Raw genomic sequence first — 20,531 nt, 5'->3', positions numbered from 1 at the left:
CATCTGTTAACAGACCAAAGCAGGAAGGCTAAACTACCCACTCAAGACTGATAGATGACTGTTTGACTGTTGCTAACTTCTACTATCTGTAGCTGCCATTAGCTAGCTAGCTCAGCTAGCTGTGCAGCCAGAACGTATATTTTTAACATAATTTTTAACATATATTGTAAAACATTTTACAAGCTGCACGTCTGTTTACTTCCCATCAGCACTAGTAACTTTACCGTCACATACAAACTTTGAATGAATTTTCATCCTTAAGTTCATTGTGTATACAGTTTTTTAAGCATTTTAATAATCAGTGTCTTAGATACTGCTGTGATGTTGATGGCCAAAAATGTCTTGATTCATTTTTCTACTGCTGAAACAAACCCTTGTTGTTTGGTCAAAATAAACCCTTCATTCACAGAAGTAGATGAGAAAATATTCTGGCTGTACTTGTTGTTTCTCTGATGTCTGACCTCTCTCTTGCTCCTCTCCCAGTGATATGTTCTCAACTTGGTGAATTAAGGGTTTATTTCTGGGTGCCAGGAGCCAAATTTGGCAAGAAAACTCCCCCCCTGCTTATTCCCTGTATTCCCTCTCATCAAATTGTTGTCATGCATGTTTTTCATTCATTCATATGGTGTTCCTGGTTTATTTTGTAATACTCACTTCTCCTCTTGTGTCAGTGACTTCACTTCCTGTCTTTGTGTGCTTTCCTGCCTGTGTATTTGCCTGCCCCACCCTGATTAGTATCACCTGTGTCTTGTTATACTCCATTCCCTAGCCTCACCTCACTAGATTATTCATGTCTGTGTTACCTTGTCTCAGTGCCAGTTCTTCTTTACACCTGAGTAAAGCAATCCAGCCACGTGTTTTCTTGTGCTATTGTCATGGATCATTGCCTTGTTTTCCTGGACTTTTGATTTTTGCCTGCTTCCTGGTGGATTTCTTTTCTGGTTTGACTGCTCTCTGATTTTGACAGTGTCTGCCTCATTACAACGTAAGTCTTTTGTGTTTACTCTTTTAATAATCATTAAACTGACACAGCTCTGCCCCTGCAGTTTCCTGTTACCCTGTCACAACTGTCACGGGGCTGTTTGGTCTTCCGGGTTTGGTCTGAATCTGCAGAATAATCACACTCCATTCATATACATAAAGCAGATGTGAGGACAGAATAAAGGATATAAATGTGGTATTAGGAATAGAAAACCCCTGAAATAAGTAATTGTGGATTTATGTCATAAAAAGCCCCCCAAAATGAATAAAAGTAATAAAAAATGCTCTAAAATACAACTTATTTATGGAACATTACTGACTCATTGCTGAATCCAATTTATATATTTATTACATTTATTTTTTTACCAGGATTTGTTAGGAGTCTATGATCACGCCAGATCACGTGACGTCTTCAGAGCGCCGTACAAAAAAAATAAAACAAAACTAGGTCACCTAGAGTGCTGCTGTCAACTTTACTCGAAAGTGCAGATTTGCACCTCTCTGCCAGTTTTTGACGTTGATAGACCACGTAAAACCGGAGATACGAGTATATTTATCCGCGCGTAAAAGTGTGAAGGGGGGGGACAGGCGTTGCATTTCTTTCCGTATATTCGTCATTTTATGTCATTTTACAAAACGGGAAAAAGTGGTCGAATCAGCTGATACTACTCTACGTGATGACGATACCAGAGACGTCTGATGCAGATCAGGGGAGACGCCAAAATCGCTGAACCGCGGGAGTTAGGGGCAGGGCGGTGGCGGGAGTGTTTGAAAGAGAAGTCAGAAGGAGACGTATGGGGTAAGGTTACTGTCAAAACATTCGTGCGCGCACACATAAAAAATATGTGCATGTTAGTCTATAGTTGTGCATAAATAAAAATTTAGTTGCTTCATCGTTATTTTAGTGTGTTGATTATATACCATGTAAATTTAAAGTGGACCTGGGGCAAACGGGAAAAATGACTCTGCTTCGCCAAACGGCGGTTAACATGACAGTGTGACGCACACAGTTTGTACCGCTGAGGCACTACGTTAGATTTATGCATTATACGGATTCGTTCGGTGATTTTACGAACATACATAAATGTAAAAAACGCCTATAAATATACATGCTTTTTTATTTTAAATATTTATATAAAGTATTACTTTATTTCGATTTACTTTTATATGTTCATATTTGCAACCTATGTTTACCTTTTCAAGTTTCAAAACAGTTCATTAAGCATGTTTGTTTTTTTCAATTCGAATTTGATGATTTCTGTGTATTTTTGGGCCCAATGTGTTAATAAACTAGGTTAAAGTGAAAAAATAATTATCAAATCATATAGATGAAGTTGCTGAAAAAAAAAGATACCAAGCATGGGCATGTTAAACATTTTTTTAATGTTTTAAGGCAGAATCAAAAGTATTCAAAAACAGCCAAAATAGGCTCAGACTCCTAATATTTAAGCTACTACAAAGATATTTCATTATTTCTTTTTCTTTTATTTTTTGTCAACAAAAGTGGTAGCAGTTCCACCATCATAACAAAACAAACAAACAAACACAAAACATCCTGCTTCTTTTTAACTGGCTAAAGTAACTTTGCCTGGGAAAATGTAAATACAGGTTTGTTTCATCTGATTTCACGGAGATGATGGATGGTGTTGTTTGGTTATGTAGGTCATAGAGAGAGATCAGTATTAAACTGAGGGTGTGTCATAACTAGCTATAACCTCTCAGTAGTAGCTTTAAGTTAAATGGCACTCCATATGTGCTAGTGTACTTGATGTGAAAAAGAATGAGGCTAAAGCAGGCAAAAAGTCACCACCCTCACTAGTTAAAGATATGTGTAGAAGACAGAAATGACAACGTTGTTCTAGTATTGTGGAGTAGAGCCAGTTAGGCATTGTACTATACAATAAAAAAAATGTGACATCAGTTTTGTTCTAACATAATTGTATTTGTTGCACATTGAATATGAAGTCAAAATGGAGTTGATGTTTGTTCATTTTACTACACCATACTACTGCATAATTTTTGATACAGTAGACAGAGCAGTCCTGTCAGCATTTAAAGTGAGTGGTAACTGGACTTGTTTATGTGCCGTTGATGTACTGAGTGGAGAAATGCAGTTGACTTGGCGGTTGGACATCAGGCATCAGATGCCCATTGCTTGAAGCTGTTGATTTTCATACATTCAAATGAGCTGAACCCCACGGCTCCCTGGACAAAAGGAAATCAGGCCGACTTCATGGTTCACTTTTGTCATCAATGAAAATTGCATTTAAATACGGCTTGTATTTTCATGGGCTAAAACATGAAAGACTAATGCTTTGGACAGTAAAGTAATACGTACAATTCGCTATGAAAAATACAAATATTTGCCTTAAATAACTCTATGCCTTCCTTAAACTAAATCCAAATGTTCAGACTTGCATACTGAGGCGTCACAAACTCATTTGTCTAAACCGTCTGTCATAACATGTTTGAAATGCAGCTGGGCCCTGAGGGCATAAAATACACTGTATGAGAAGGGACTCAAGAACTTCAGTTTTTATTCATATAAATACAAGGTTTTGACACCAAACCAGCTCAAAGTATGTACTTCATGGTTTGTAAGAGTCTTGCCACTGGCAATTTATGCAAGATACAATGTCTGCTGTTTTGAATAAGACATAAAAGTTGATTTGCACAGTAAAACTTAGTGTATTTTTATCAAGTAACTGCTCCAGTGTGTTTTTTGTTTTTTTTTTTAATTTCTGAGATTGAGAGTTGTCTAACTGACAGTTATTACAAAAATTGGAATATTAGACCTGTGTATATTCTGCATGTGTCACTATATAAAATAAATTATGCATCAAAAATTAAAAAGCACGTCTTGAAAAGTGTGTATATACAGTGTTAGGCATGTTTTATCATCCTCCAACCTAAAATAAACATAGCTGCGCAGTGGTGGGTTAATTGTGCTCTGGGGCATGAGGACCATTTCCTGTGATCTTAAAGGAGCATTACTAGCTGAAAACGAAAGTGAAACCACATGCTTCAGCTGTGAAGCAGCTCTCAGCCGATCAAGACGGTGCTCTAACATCTGTTGCAATCCTTTGATTTGGCCCATTGAAAACATTACCAGTGAGTAATTTTTAATGGTTTGTAAGGTTATCTTTCAGTATTGAAGAATATTTGTTGTTGATGGAATGTTTTTATGTTTTTATTTTTATGTATTAGATCAGTGCCAGAGACCGGCTTATAGGCAGCCATACTGTATGATGTGTTCAATACGTCATGCCATCGGTAGCATTTAGTTTACATTTAGTATATTTTGAGCACAGTTCGTGTAATTCTGGCTTTATATGTGGCACTTAAACAAACGTTTACATATCTAATTAAACATGTTACTAGACCTGTTAGAATAACCTTAAATATGGAGAAACACAAAGATATAAACATTTACAGTGATGGTAAAATTACATCAGTCTCGGTATTTCTTACATTAATAGATCAAATAACTGTTTGATGTTAAAAGGGGTCCCTTGCAGTGAGAACTATCACTAACTCTGCAGTTAGTTTTTCTCATTTATCTTGTTGTTCTGTTCAGAGAGTAGGTGGACAGGGAAGTGGAACATGTCACAGTTACAGGCCTCTTTGTGGTCTGTCTGAGAACGAGAAGTCAGAGTGGTTATTACCCATGATTCCAAAGCAGCCCGGGTATGAGAGCGAGTAATGTGGAACATTATTAGTCATCAGTCCAAAACAGATAAGATAAGTTAACAACCTAATTTATTTACACAGTCTAACGAATGACTCTCCAAATGTATTAAGTATTCTTTAGTTTACTACTAACTATTTTAACTGATCAGAAGTGTTTTATTATGGTGGTTAGAATGTAATGTATTTCAGTAGTTGTGTAATAATGTAATGTATAATAATATGTAGTGTGTGTGTGTGTGTGTGTGTATATATATATATATATATACATATATATGTTTATATACACACGTGTACATACATATATAAATGAATATTCAAAAGAATACGGTGAAATATATGACAAGAAAGCTGTGTGTATCATTTTTATATTAAATATTTGATTACTATTATGACACATGATATTACACTGACACTCATAGATGCACACAGGCGTAGGGAAAAAGCGGTACGTGTAAAGAGTCATATATTCTTGTCAGGAAACCATATTATCATAACACAATTAATATTTATAATCTTAATTATAGAGTAAACCCTGTTGTTCAGAAATCTCACATTGGGCAAATTGGTAAATGAAACGACAACAACAGATTTATTTTCACACTATTTACACTTTACAGTTACTGTTGGGGCCTGTTTGACTATCGTTACACTGAAGAGCTCCATCTGCAACAAAGTATTATTAAAATATGTCAGGTAAAATAGAACCATAGACACAATTTCATCACAATTAAATACTGCCTCAACTTCTCTCACTGACAGCCAAATTTATATACTTGGAAAAGCAATACAGAGATTAGATATAAGCTTCATTATTTGTAGCTCACTGCTCACTTTTAACATTATAAATACTAGTAAAGGACAGGTCTCTGTTCAAAATCATTACCCTTAGAAATATGTAAATCTGGATATTGTCATGGACACCAGTTTGAAGTATTTCATTTTAATTAATGGGAAAACAGTCATTTTGGCATGGCTGAAGGGTCTTAAATAGCCATGAGCCTTAGCTGCTGTTACTATGGAAAAAAAGAGGCATGAATCATCCTTGCAGTTTTAAAAGAATTCATCCAAAACTGACCTAAAAATGAACAATAGACCTTTTCACAGCAGCCATTTTGACATGAAATAGTAGGTTAAACACAGGTGTTAATAATGATACTAACTGAAGTTCCCATGAAGTCAAAATCAATGTTTTACTCATATATATATTATGCTATATGTCACATATACACCAGTATCTGGCCCAATATTGACAAAAAAGTTATTTTGTTAGTATTTTTAATGGTATTTCAGTGCACTAAGGAGCATTACTAAATTCAAATGAAACTCTTTCTCGATTATGATGCAGTGGCACTGTGTTCACCTGTTTCTGGTGAACAGGTCCAACTGTACAAAAGCAACACGTTATAACTTTATTCAATAAATTGGGTGACACTGGATCATATATTATGGAGAAAATATTTTCTGTTTTCCCCTTTCATGTCCTCCAGCTGCTCAGCTTCAACTCTTAGCTGCTCATCTATTAAAGAGCTTTCCTAATGGACGGGTAACTTTAGCTTTCTTGTTCCATAAGTAGCTAACCATAACTGTTAGCTGCCATTAGCAAGTAACACAGCCTCAGAGACTGACAGAATACAGTACTGAGGTTGACTTTCCTGATGGAAATACAGCTTTACTTGTTGCTGAAGTAAGTTGGCTAACCCCTAACTGCTGTTAGTGTAACGCACATCACTGTTGACTACTGTGAATGCCAATCAAGTCCCTCCCTGGTGGCCTGTTTTACAGAACACGTATGCAATAAAAACGCATAGCCGTTTCATAGGAACTGAAGGGTTCCATGCCATTCAGGTCAGAGTCAGGGTACAGTTACTGTGTATGCTGCCTCACTGGAAGGGCTCTGCTATACTACATAGAACGTGACCTTGGTACTTCAAATGGTACCGACCGAATCTCGCAGTTCCATCTGCAACAGTGTTCTTAAAATATTTCAGTTAATAGTAAATTTATAGAACGACAGAATTTCATCACAATGAAATACTGCCTCAGCTTCTCACATACCTATAGACAGCTGAACTTATATAATGTATTGAAAAACCAATACAGAGACTAAATATAAGTTTTATTATTTAAGCTTTATTGTATTTTGATTATTATGGCTCACTTTTAACATTAAAAGTACTAGTACATGACAGGTTTTGGGTTGGGACGACACTCACTGCAGTATAATGTGAAATGCAAAGCTAACCAAAGGCTGAGGAGTTCATCATTTTCCTAGCCTGAAAATTAATTAAGCGAGGGATTTTGCCACCTGTATTTACCCTACCATTTTATGTCGATATGGCTGTCGTGGAAAAGGTCTATTAACTGATTTATGCAGTGATTATAAAGTGATCACATCAGTTTCTTTTTCTGCTTCCACAGATGATTCCGCCAGCTTCCAAGAAAACACTGTGGTTAGCACTGATATCTGCTGTTGGCCTTGTCTGCTGTGTTGTTGCATTCTTTATGTATTTTGAGCCTCCGTCTCCTGTTTGCCCGGCTACATCTAAATCTACATTATCTGATGAGAAAAATATTGATGATGAAGTCACGGATCAACGTGAAAAGCCCATAGTCCTGCTGTGGTTCTGGCCTATTGGTGTGAGGTTTGATTTCAAAGTTTGCTCCAGCTACTTCAAAATTGACAGCTGCATTCTGACAGATGACAGATCGCTGTACAGCAAAGCAGAGGGAGTCATTTTCTACCAAAAAGACATAAACTGGCAATTGCTAAACATGCCAAAGGAGCCACGTCCATCTTTTCAGAAGTGGATTTGGTTCAATGTCGAATCCCCGACAAACACATGGAAGATACCAGGTGTGGACCACCTGTTTAACTTAACCCTGAGCTACAGAAGAGACGCTGACATCACAGTGAGGTTTGAGCTCACTATTCGGGACCCAGAAGCGAAAGATGACTTTGTTCTGCCCGAGAAAGACAAACTGGCGTGTTGGATTGTCAGTAACAGAAATCCAGCCACTGGAACAGCTGTGAGGGAACAATATTATCGTGAACTGTCCAAATACATTAAGATTAATGTCTATGGTACAGCTTATGGGAATTATCTGAGATATGAAGACTATTACTCAACCCTTGCAACCTGTAAGTTTTACCTCTCATTTGAGAACTCGGTCCACAAAGACTACATCACAGAGAAGGCTAACGGGCCTCTTGTGGCTGGGACAGTCCCTATAGTTTTGGGTCCACCAAGAGAAAACTACGAGGAGTTCCTTCCCTCTGAATCTTTTATTCACATTAATGATTTCCCTGATGCAAAGGCACTGGCAGACTTTCTGCTGTACTTGGACAAAAATGATGAGGCGTACATGCGTTACTTTGAGTGGAGGAAGTACTTCACAGCCACCCCTCATCTCCTGTCAACCCAAAATGAATTCATTCATCCTGTCTGCCTCGCCTGTGATCACATATCAAGAGACAAGGATTACCATGTAGTTCATGACCTTTATAAGTGGTTCCATGGATGAGAACATCCATTGATAGAAGCTCACACATGAACACTAACAGATCAAGATAGGCTACTTGAATATTCTACTCATAACTTTGCATGTAAACATTATTGGTTACAGTAAGACTGTAAACAGGGAGAAACAGCTGATCTGGCTATGTATTGAAATAGCCCAGCACGAGACTGCTTTTACACCATTTTTTGCATTAAAAGTATAACATTCAGGATTTATAGGTTTCAATTAAATGCACGATTCAAAGTTGTCCCCTCATCCCCAGCTCAAATAATGTGAGAGGGGAGAGACAGCAGCACTGATTGAAAGAACAAGAGAGTGAATGAAGTTAGAGAGTGGCGTTTCTGAGCACAAAGCAATGAATCCAATTATCCAACAGTTATGTTGTAAAGCACAACTAAATATGCCCACACCTCTGCATAACATTAGATTTTGTGTGCATACTGCTGAAGCAAACCTTCACTCTGTTGCTGTATCCTCAGTCTGCTCTGCCTGTGTGTGTCTCTGCAGCTCTCACTGACCGTTGGTCACTGTGTATTTATACAATCATGACCTCATAGTTACACTATAACACAAATTTGTTCACTCAACTTTAAACTTTACTGCAAACGGCTACACACAACTTTGATGTGCACAATACATAATTTGGAATTTGTTCAAATTAAAAATCTACATTAACTGAATTGATGTTGAATGATTAGTTTAGTTTGAATTTTGTAAAAAAAAAAAAAAAAAAAAAAAAAAACTAATAAGAGAGAGCACTAAGCGTATGTTAAATTACCCCAACAAGTATTCGCTTACACTGACAAACATTTTATTCTTTTTAGATTTTTCTTAGTTTTGAGTCCATTTTTTTCAAACAGAACTTGAAGCTACTTTTTTCCAGCATTAGCACAAAAGCAATATTCAATTCAGTGTTTCAATTTTGACCTTCATGGTTTGCAATGTTTTCATTATTGTGAAAAAAACAAACAAAAAAATCAAGACAAAAGAAAGGTAACTTGAGATTGGTCTAAAAGTTTCAATACACACAGTGCAATAACAATACAACTCTTGTTTTTGTTATGTTAAGTGAACATGAATGTGTTTATTATTATATAACAAGAAATTAATTAAAGGTTATATATGAATAGTCATTTTAAAGCAAGAATTCACTGGTTTCAACTTGTGACTACAAATATTTGACATGTCACAGATGAAAAGATTGTTTGAATGAAAATAAGTGTGAAATGTAATAAGATCTTCAAGAGTATAAATGTTTGTGTAATCATCTCCAACTCATGTTTGCAGAAGGAGGGAAAAGTTTACTGTCTTAAATGTCTGTTAACTTGTCTTAACTTGTCGTTTGTTGCCTGTTTATGCACTGATTACACAGTTTGTGTCTGGTATTTGCTTTAATTCATCTGTCATGTCTTATGTTCATTTATACTTTGTTTATTCTTTTCATCCACACACCTTGGTGTAGGTAAAATATTATCTTTTGAGTTAAAGAAGATGAATTGTTAATATATAATCTAAATAAATATATTGGATCAAAGGTCTAGTGTGTAAGGTTGACAGGTATTTATTTATTACAGAAATAGGATATAATATTCACAAGTGTGTTGTCACTCGTTACCTTAGAATGGGCTGTTTATATCTACAGAGGTCGCAGGTCATCTTCAGTGGAGGCCACCATGTTGAACCGTTATGTTTCTACAGCAGCCCAGAATGGACAAACCAAACACTGCTTTCTTGATTTTCGTTTCGCAATTTTCATTAGTTTTGCAGCCACTGTAGTTTCTACATGTGAGGAAGAGGAGGGTGAAGGAGGTGTCTGCAGTCTGCAAGGTTACCACTAGATGTCACTAAATCCTACACACTGGTCCTTAAAAACATGATGATGTCAGACTGACTCTGATATCAAATCTTATAAGGCAAGGTGACTTTTGTTATTTTACTTTTGTTTTTTTCTGTAGATGTAATGGTTTTGCTTTGTTTATTACCTCATAAAACCCCGGTGAACTTATTTAATACTCATATATGGGCATGTCATGGATTTTTACAAGCAATTTTACTTTTGTAAAATCATGCAATCACTTTATATTTTCTCTCTTTTTGGGGGTGATTTTAAATGTTTGATCATGGAATCTCAAAATGGATCAACACCAAATAAACAGTCTCTATGAAAATAAAGTGTTTCACAGTCATCAATAAAAGTTTCAAATGCTGATATGGTGTAGGTTGGGCTAAAGAGTGGGTGTGGCATCAGTCATCAACACATGGCCTGTGAGTGAGAGAGAAAAGTGAGGGAGTTATTTTGAGCTCAACGCAAATGTAACTTGTCAGACCGGTGCAGTCAGTCTGGATCCTGTAGAACAATCACACACACACACACACACCTTCCCAGTAAAGGCGTCATTCTCAGCTCAAGGGTACATGCAAGTATTTCATCCAAACTTTTCATCTGCTTTACACTTTGCTGCTTTGAAAATGATCATTGCCATTTTTGGTGGAGGGACCTCATGTAGTGAAGATATTGTGCTGTGTTGTACTGTTTCATGTTTTTAAGGTGGTCTTGAGATTATGAATTACCCCCTCTGCTTTTGATTGACAAGCTAGTGTTTAATCTGTTTGTGATAACTTCTGTGAGGATTTAGGAATGTGTTTCCAATGATTATGATGCAGGATTCTTCTTTCCTTACAGGTTTATTATGGCTTCCACTCCCATTTTTCATGTTTTACGAGCCACCATGGTAGTGATTCTCATCCTGGCCGGATTCATAGTTCTGTTTTTAATGTACTACAAGTCATTACCATCTCCAAAATGTCATCCCCCCTTGGTTCGTTCAGAGCGGCTGAGAAAGCCTGTGCTGCTGCTGTGGTTCTGGCCCGAAAACAAAATGTTTGATTTAAAAGACTGTAAGAAGCTTTTCAAGATTGACGGCTGCCACCTCACCGATGACAGATCTTTGTACTCCAGAGCTCAAGGAGTTTTGGTATTTCACAGAGCGATCCAGGACGACCTCTCCAACCTTCCCAGCTCACCCAGACCAAGATTTCAGAGGTGGATTTGGTTTAACATGGACCTGCCTAACAACACACGCAAGATTGAAGGCATTCAAGGCCTCTTCAATTTAACCTTGAGCTACAAGAGGGAAGCAGACATTCACGTTCGGTGGACACTGACTTCCAAGAATAACACAGATGAAAATTTTGTTCTACCTAAGAAAGAACGGCTGCTTTGTTGGATTGCGGATAGCAAAGACCTGGACGAAAAATCAGGGGAGAGGTACCATTACTACAAAGAGCTTTTAAAACACATCAAGGTGGATGTCATTTTTAAGTCCCCTGAGCTGAAGGGTGACAACTATTTCCAGACTATCAGCAGTTGCAAATTCTACCTTTCCTTTGAGGATTCAATTTACAGAGATTACATCACAGAAACATTCAATGGGCCTCTTGCAGCTGGCACTGTCCCGATAGCTTTGGGCCCACCAAGACAGAACTATGAGGATTTTGTCCCGGGTACTTCCTTCATTCATGTGAATGACTTCCCTGATGCTGAAAAGCTGGCCGAGTTCCTCCAGGAGCTGGATAAGAATAATGAGGCTTATATGAGATACTTTGATTGGCGCCGATTCTATACTGTCAAACATCATCCTACTGAAGAGAAGCATGAGTTTACATATGCTATCTGCAAGGCCTGTCAACATCTGGGCGTGAGCAAAGTGTATAGAGTCGTACCAGATGTGTACAAGTGGTTCTTTGCATGATGCTTTTATTGATCTACTATTCCTCTGTACTGATTCAAAAGATCAATTAGGATCATGCAATCTGGAGATATGTCTCTTGTACTGTCTGTAAAAACAAATAAACAACAACAAAAAAAAAACTTTGGGCTCAACATCAAGGTATTTTTGTAGAAACATTGTGGGAGACATAGCTGTTAGCCTTTACAAAAAGACATAAATCTCCAGACTTTGTCATGACCAACAGAAAACAGCCTCATTTATATTTTTTGAGATAATGCATTTTTAGATATTCAGATAGGGTTAAATGGTTTACAAGGGAGATAATTTTCTCAGTCCATAAAGCAACATTTAATTCTTTACCTTTAAGCGTTTAAAACTAAAAAAAAAAAATAATAATACAGATGTAATTTTTTTTCCAGGATGTCAAGGTCATGACCCACCCCACTCTGCGACTCTTTCCTCATGCCTAAACCTAACCAACCCAACCAACAAGTACGAGCCAATCAGAGGCAGAGTATGATGGGTCATGACTTTACCTCACTGGAGAAAAATGTGCTATAATGATAAATAATGAATAATAAATGTCTTTTTTCAAGATACAACTGCACATTTTAGAGTTTGCTTTTATTGTGAGCAGTCTAAGACACATCCATGCAATAATCATGTTGTTTAATCTATATATTTATTTTGTATGCCAGAATACAGAAGTTTTACTTAAACTCATGAAAACTGGGAGCAAAGAGTGTATTTATGTTTGATATTGTACATGGTCCTTTACAAATTAGATAAGGTAAACAAATCATTAACAGCTAATTTATTAAAATAAAACCTCTCCATTAAATATCAGAATGTCTCCATTAATGTGTAAGAGGTTGCTGACATGGTGCTAAATACTTACAGTACAATGGCATTGTTTAGTACTGCCCATATTACTGGTACTGAACAAAGAATGATTAATGAATTAAAATATTTTAAACTTACTAAATGATACATGCTTACAAGACAGTGTCTATTTTTACTATGACTTTGATTCATATAACAAACATTCAATTGCTCAGCACTGTTCATTAGAGGATACCTCATACTAATTTCTAGCTGTCTGTCCTGCTTCATTTTGCATGTTTAGTTCCCAGCTTCTTGTCCGCAGCTAATCTCACATACTACTGGACCAATCAGACTAAAGGTGCACATGAGACAGACATGATACTGTTATAACCATGATATGACACCTGTCATGAACGTGAAGGAGTCTTGACAGCTGGCATTCACTCAACTGCTGTATGTAATTTTTAATGTAAATATGAAATTGTTTAAGATATCTTTTTATGTCAACTTGATATTAATAAAGACAACATAACCTGTCAGTGTCTTTTTTATGACAACTTTATATTATTAAACTTAAAAAAAATCAATATTTTGCTTAAGATCTTTACATTACTTTGTCATATGTGGCTGGTTTTGATATTGACTGTCATGATAAATATGTAATAAATGTCTTCCTTAATCTCAACTACAGTGATACATTTTGAACTTGTGTAATTGTTATTATACAATTAAATGCTTTTATTATGTTGAATAATTCACTTGATTTCTAGTGATGTCATAAAAATGCCAGCAGTGTAATGAATACTTCAACTACTTTGACTTCAACTAAAATGGCATATCTTTGATTTATCATAAAAATGTCATTAAATGTCATAAGGCCAGTTTGGTGACAGAGTATTTACAGAGTATTTTATAGTTACCTGATGGACAGATATGGTGTCGTCACATATCCTGTAATGAGCCATCTTGTGAAACCAGAGGTGTGTCATGTCAGACCATCGTCGTGTTCAGCAGTGTGAGCAAATAAAACTGGTGTTTGTTGTTACTAAGATCCCGTCACAATGGAAAAATGCATCTTCATATGAAACTGCTGCCACAGTCGCTCTACTGAATACCAGGGAGAGACTTCCAGCACTTCTACTCTATAGAAAGGTAAGAACTGCATGTTTTAATTCCTTTAAAGAAAGAAAATATTCACTGTAATGCTGGATTTCTAAATCATAAGCATTTGTTTTAGTGAGTCTTTTGTTTTCAACTCTTTTGTAATCTACAGCTGCTGTTCTGCATGTCTCTTACAATAATTATATTTCTTGCATTTAATGCAAAGCAGTGGTCATAACTGACGTGTTAGACCAGTTACCAGTTGGAGTCTTGTACATGGGCATGAAAACCTTACACTTGGCTATTTTTGCTCCCCTCCTTCTCTCTCTAGTTCTATCACTGAAGGTGTGGTTACAGCGTAGGCAGCACAAAAATTATTACTGATCCGTCTGAGCTTTTAATGGCAATGGATCAGACACTGTGATGTCAACAAAAGGCTGATTGTTCCATTAGTATGCAAGATAAGCTGCAGACAAGCACACAGGCAAGCAAGCAAACATCCCCTCCAGGCTTAAATCTGGCAGAGTTAATAAAGAAAAAATTAGAAGAATGAATGATGAATGAAAGGATGTTTTGCTGCCTTTTCAACTTTATTAGTTAGCATTAGCCAGCTACAGACTGGAGAAAAAAACAATTTAATTCACTGTGCTGCTAACAGGTTGCTGGCTGCTGGCTGCCAGCTGCAGGAAACTTTTACGGTGGAATGATTTCTTGTTACTCAATGCTTGAGCTGATGCTGTAAATCAATAAACACACCCTAAATGTTAATATGACAACTTTGCTCATTGACTTGTTTTTATTTACACACTTGCATGATATATGCTTTAGTGATGAATTAATCTTCAAGCACTTAAAAATGTTTATGAATTTTAGCCAGACTGTGTTATGGCATCCATACAAAAGAAAATCATGGCTCAATATGGGTAAGAGGCTGCAACATATGAAAGAGGTAACAGTTTACCCAAAAGCTTTACTGAATAAAGCCAAAATATTTAACTCCCCCTAAACTGTCTAAAACAGAAACTAAACCTAACACAAACAAAAGAGACAAATAACTAAACTAAACTACAAGGAATCTCTAATGCAAACTGACACACCAAACTAAAACAACAAAACCCCAGCACCTAAATATGCATGGAGGGAAAAACCTACTTGGGGAGAAAAAAGGATGAAGAGAAGAGATTCTCCTCACCACCTGTGCTGCTGTCCATGTGTGCTGTGAACCATGTGCTTCCCTGTCTCCACACTGTCTGTCCCTCTTATCCCCTACTCCTCTCTCTGCCTGAGTGCTGATTGCACTTAGTTGCACAGCAGTCAGAGGGATGAGGGCGACAAGGCTGACAGAGAGAAAGAGAGAGAGAGCAGGATGCCACACGTAACACACTGTATTTCCTCAGAGAAAAAAAGGGGTGGGGCATCATTCCCAGCAGCACTCCACCTATGATGACTATATGGCGGTTTCCCACATTATTTTTGTTGTTCACAATGTAGCGTTTTCGGGTAAAAAAAAAAAATTGGGTGCGTCCTCTGGAAGTGCTGATAGTAAGATAACTGCATCCTTTTGGATGATAATGTGTCAAATGAAGGATGTGTACCCAGCATCCCAACATCACTGTGGGGAGTTTTTTTTTTCCCATGGAGTCTGGAGTTTTTCATGTTGCACCACCATGTTTCTACAGGAGGCTACCTTAGAACAGACAAAGCAAACACTGGCTTTAGATAGGGCCTTTTGTGTATTTTTCGCGGCCATCATGGGTTCTCCTACACCCTTGGAAGAGGAGGGTGAGGGGAGCAGTACTTAGGTGGTTGCAGTCAAGAACTTCACTGCGAGACGCCATTAAATTCTTCACAATGGTCCTTTATCATCCTGATTTATACTTAAAAGACAGCTTTTGATTGTTCAAGCCATTTACTTTGCAGAAATGAACAAATGCAAGACTGCAGAAGGCTAATGGGTGTTAATACTACCATAGAGTGCGGAAAACTTCAGAAAAATTGCAAAAATGAACTGTAGTTGATTTAGAAGTCAAGACAGTCGCTACACACTCAGAAGTAGCATAAGTTAAGTCATTACTTTCTCCCTCCAACAGCTAACATTAGCTGCTTAAGTTACAATGCCCAAGGCTGATTTAAAGACCAGGATCTGCTGAATATAACACTTCAATTAACATAACATTATAAGGGGCAGTGAGATTGGTGTTGGTGAGATGAGAGATGTAGTTCACTGAGCAGTTTGATACCAAACTAAACTACAACAAACCTATGACAAACTGAGACTGTCATGACTTGTAAAACTAAAAATGTGTAATTTGTGGCACAGTTCAAACAGAATAAAAAAAATTCTCTCTCGCCATAGACTACTGTTCATATTTTATTATGGAGAAGAAGAAGTGTGACAGAAGTGTGAAAGTGTGTGGTAGTGTAGCCGGATGGTTTCTCCCTCCTGGCCACTGCATGGCACTGTGCCAAGTTTACCGGCGCTGTGGCTGCATGGTGGCATCTGGTGCTGGTGCATCTATATGAACAGGTGGGCGGCCTCACCTCTTTCCTTATTTCCTTCCGCTCAGAGATCTCCTCCTGTGGCTGCAACCTGGTGGAGCAGGTCTGTGGCCTGACAATATTGGTCTGCACAGCATTACCACCTGAACAGGTAATGCGCTTTGCCAGTATCCCTCGTTCATGCGCGCAGCGCGCATTTGGTGACAGCTGTTTCCATTCTGTTGCGCAGCTGACTGCTGAGACGCCGGGAGACGGGTCGCTCCGATCGGCGTGCTGTGGGTTGTGTCTGGTGCCTGCATGGTACGCCGATGTTGTCCGCCTTTGTTACTTTGCTTGTCATTTTGGCCCGGGTGGATTGTGTTGTATGTTTGCTGCAGTGTATTGTGCTGCGGCTTTTGGTGGCTCTCCTCCACCTGCTTGTTGCCACACTGTGCCTCACCTAAACTGCTGCAGTCAGGTGTGTGGCCGCTCCCCTCGTGCCACTGTAACAAATTCAAACACTTCATTATTGCAGTTGTAAACAACATGTGGCACCTTGGTTCTGGGATTGACTGCCTGTTATAAGGCAGTTTTTCCTTGCAGTTCCTGCCCTGATCTATATGAAAACTGTCCTAAGATAACTAAGATATGATTTGGTATCGTACAAATAAAATTGAATCGAATTTACGCAGTAAATTGTTGTAGAGTGATCACATCAATTTCTCTTTCTGTTTTCACAGATGAATCCACCAGCCTCCAAAAAAACACTGTGGTTGGCAAAGATATCTACTGTTGGGCTTGTCCTCTGTGTTGTTTCATTCTTTCTCTATTTTGAGCCTCCGTCTCCTGTTTGCCCAGCTAGATCTACATTAGCTGATGAGAAAAATTATGAAGACGTGGATCAACATGAAAAGCCCACAGTCCTGTTGTGGTCCTGGCCTCTTGGTGTGAGGTTTGATTTCAAACTTTGCTTCACCCATTTTAAAATTGACAGCTGTGTTCTGACAGATGACACATCCCTCTACAGCAAAGCAAAGGGAGTCATTTTCTTTCATAGAAACATAAATGGAGATTTGTCAAACATGCCCAAGGAGCCACGTCCAGCTTTTCAGAAGTGGATCTGGTACCATGTGGAATCCCCAACGAACACGTGGAAGATACCAGGCCTAGAAAACCTGTTTAACTTAACCCTGAGCTACAGAAGAGATGCTGACATCACAGTGAGAAATGAGCTCACTGTTATGAACCCAGAAGAACAAGTTGACTTTGTTCTGCCCAAGAAAGACAAACTAGTGTGTTGGATTGTCAGTAACAACAATCCAGCCACTGGAACAGCTGTGAGAGAAAAATATTATCGTGAACTGTCCCAACACATTAAGATCCAGCTCTATGGTGCAGCTTTTGGGAACCCTTTGAGTTATGAAGGCTATTATCCAACCCTTGCAACCTGCAAGTTTTACCTTGCATTTGAGAACTCGATCCACAAAGACTACATCACAGAGAAGGTTAACGGGCCCTTTGTGGCTGGGACAGTCCCTGTTGTTTTGGGTCCACCAAGAGAAAACTATGAGCACTTCTATCCTTCTGACTCCTTCATTCACATTAATGATTTCCCTGATGCAAAGGCACTGGCAGACTTTCTGCTTGGCTTGGACAAAAATGATGAGGCGTACATGCGTTACTTTGAGTGGAGGAAGTACTTCAAAGCCACCCCTCATCTCCAGTCTACCCAAAATGAATTCATTCATCCTATCTGCCTCGCCTGCAACCACATGTCAAGAGACAAGGATTATCATGAAGTTCATGACCTTTACAAGTGGTACTTTGATTGACAACATGCTTTGAAAGTGGCTCACTGCACAGTAAGAGAGATTATATACAAGAACAAATACCTGAATATTCAACCTAGGTTTTGGCATATGTGGGTACTATTTTGTTAAAATATGACTGGAAACGGGGAGAAATTTCTGACCTGGCTACAATGTGAAATTGCTCAGCACATCTACCTGTTTGTGCACTTAGTTTTTTGTACAATTAAACCAGATGTAACATGTTAATTTCTTTGCTTTCGTGGTGCTGAAGGGTGTATTGTTTTACCTTTGGACAGAGGTGGACTAGCTGTTTCCCCCTGCTTGTCATGTTTAGGCTAAGCCAACCTATATTTGTTGCAGCGTTTTGTTTTGTTTTTCATTTGTATCTCAATGTTTTCACTGGCCCATTTGTGATTGGATCACCTGATTGACTTCTGAAATCTAAATGAAGGTTTGGACATTAATTCAAATTACACTCAGTACTCAATTATGATTTTAAAAGTAACTAAGTGGATTACATTTTGTAATGAATACTTAAGTATAACTAAAAGTACAGGCTTGAGAAGCTACTCATGAAAGTACAAGTACCCAGAAAACTACTTGATTTCAGTAACTTGAGTATTTGTAATTAGTTACTTTCACCACTACCTACCTATATGTCAAGTCTGACGCTGTAGGTACCTCTCTAACATCACTTTTGGATGCTTTCCTCTAGACTTATGCTTAAATATGCTGTCAAAGTGAGGTGAGATGGTATAAAAAGTGAGAAAGTGTTAAATAAATTCATTAAGTTCTTTAATGCTATGGGTAGTAACAGATATATGGGTATTCAACAGATTTTTAAAATTTATGCTCAGTTTTACTTTAGTAAAATCATGCACTTATGTCATGTTTTCTATTGCCTACCTTTGTCTCAGCATCTGTTTGAAGTTGTGAATGTAAAGTTCTTTTGGGGATTGACTTTGAATGGTTCCATCACCACCAAATAAACTTTCTTTATTTATGTGTACCCATTAATTTTCATAATGTTTAATGTTATTATCGTTATTATTTACATATTGTTGCTGACATCTATCAGATATGTCCAGTTTTATGTTCTTGTACTTTGCACATTTTGTCTTATTGCATTTTTTGCATTGATTTTCTTGCTTCATTTTGTACGATGTGCTTTGGCAATACTGTACTTTATTATGACCATGCCAGTAAAGCCTCTTTGAATTGAATTGAATTGAATTGAATAAAAGTTTCAAATGCTGACACAGTATTGCTTGGACTTATGAGTAGGTGTGGAGTAGGAGTTTTGTTAAGCTGAGTGTAACCTGTTAGACCTGTGCAGTCTCAGTCTGGATCTACACACACTCACCTTTCAAGCAACAATGTCATTATCAACTCAAGGGCACAAACAAACATTTTGACCAAACTATCAAACTGCTTTTAACTATGCTGTATTTGTTACACCTGGGGTGATTTAATTTAAATTAAGCATTTAAAACCTTTCTTAAATGTGATGTATTTTCACTGGCAGGAGCATTTTGAGGAGCTCCTGAAGCCTTTCCAAATTTGCACAATTAGGATCATGCTATACAGACTGTACTTTAATGTAGTTGTTATTCTGTCAAAACTTTTCAGACTTTTTCATGACCAAAAAAAATTAGCCCAGTTTCAGTCTTTGGACAATGCATTTTTTGGAGGCCTAACAGGGTTATAAAGAGTTAAATGGTTTGCTTGAGACGTGGGAGAATTTCCTCAGTTCATAAAACAATAACTTTTATTTTACCTTTTAAAAAAATTAGAATCACCAAAAATCACCACTGTACAGACGTATAGTGTTTAAACACTGCAGAGTGGAGTGGACTGTGTTAAGTATGTTTGTATGTGATTGTTATGTTCTGGGGTGGGAGGGGTCGGCCATTATTCTTCCCCTTTTTTCATCCTGCAACTCATTTAGAATGTATTCACCTGCTTTTAATCTTACATTGTGCTAAAATTGTTACACTGTAGGGCTACACAAGCAATTAATTATAAACTATTTTCTTAGTTTTTGAGTTACCATGGTATTTGGGGTAGATCCCTGGCTGGTCTTTTTTATCTGTCTCTTCTGTCACTGTGTGGATACTGAGTAATCAATGGTTCACTAGCCGTTAGTTCCTCATTCCTTCATTCCCTTCTTTTGGTTAGCAATTGTGTTTAGTATTGCACCTAGTTCTTTATAAATAAAATGTTTTTAAAGTTTATTTTGTCAAGTTTAAGTTTAATCTGCAACAATAAAATGCAACAGAGTGATTTATAACAACTGACACTAAGTCACCTGCTTCCTATTTTGCTTGCATGTGACCACACCACTGTGAAAGAGTACTGACTTGAACAGCTCTGGCCGGCTTGACAGTTAAAGAGG

The 20,531-nt window shown here is 37.6% G+C and overlaps 3 protein-coding genes across 6 annotated transcripts; all 3 read left to right on the top strand.

Annotated features, from left to right (window-relative positions):
* Positions 1-845: 845 nt before the first annotated feature.
* Positions 846-8,891, top strand: LOC146312914 (4-galactosyl-N-acetylglucosaminide 3-alpha-L-fucosyltransferase 9-like). 2 transcript variants are annotated; one of them, XM_084738589.1, is made up of 2 exons: positions 846-985; positions 7,090-8,891. In XM_084738589.1, exon 2 carries the CDS (start codon positions 7,090-7,092, stop codon positions 8,191-8,193), a length of 1,104 nt encoding a protein of 367 aa, XP_084594715.1. In that variant the 5' UTR covers positions 846-985; the 3' UTR covers positions 8,194-8,891. The 2 variants fall into 2 exon arrangements, with proteins under 2 accessions (XP_084594715.1, XP_084594714.1); XM_084738588.1 differs by lacking the exon at positions 846-985 and adding an exon at positions 3,960-4,092.
* LOC146312913 (4-galactosyl-N-acetylglucosaminide 3-alpha-L-fucosyltransferase 9-like) lies at positions 850-12,013 on the top strand. 3 transcript variants are annotated; one of them, XM_084738593.1, is made up of 2 exons: positions 850-985; positions 10,874-12,013. In XM_084738593.1, exon 2 carries the CDS (start codon positions 10,881-10,883, stop codon positions 11,940-11,942), a length of 1,062 nt encoding a protein of 353 aa, XP_084594719.1. In that variant the 5' UTR covers positions 850-985; positions 10,874-10,880; the 3' UTR covers positions 11,943-12,013. The 3 variants fall into 3 exon arrangements, with proteins under 3 accessions (XP_084594719.1, XP_084594720.1, XP_084594721.1); XM_084738594.1 differs by lacking the exon at positions 850-985 and adding an exon at positions 3,986-4,092; XM_084738595.1 differs by lacking the exon at positions 850-985 and adding an exon at positions 9,454-10,601.
* A 5,052-nt stretch (positions 12,014-17,065) lies between these two features.
* LOC146312912 (4-galactosyl-N-acetylglucosaminide 3-alpha-L-fucosyltransferase 9-like) lies at positions 17,066-19,130 on the top strand. Its single transcript, XM_084738591.1, has one exon. The coding sequence runs from the start codon at positions 17,066-17,068 to the stop codon at positions 18,155-18,157; it is 1,092 nt and encodes a 363-aa protein (XP_084594717.1). The 3' UTR covers positions 18,158-19,130.
* Positions 19,131-20,531: the final 1,401 nt, after the last annotated feature.

The sequence above is a fragment of the Lutjanus erythropterus genome, chromosome 16, assembly GCF_056507025.1.
Source record: "Lutjanus erythropterus isolate fLutEry1 chromosome 16, fLutEry1.hap2, whole genome shotgun sequence".
Taxonomy (NCBI): Eukaryota; Metazoa; Chordata; class Actinopteri; order Lutjaniformes; family Lutjanidae; genus Lutjanus; species Lutjanus erythropterus.
Note: the sequence above shows the minus strand (reverse complement) of the source record. Positions and strands in the feature narration are given on the sequence as shown.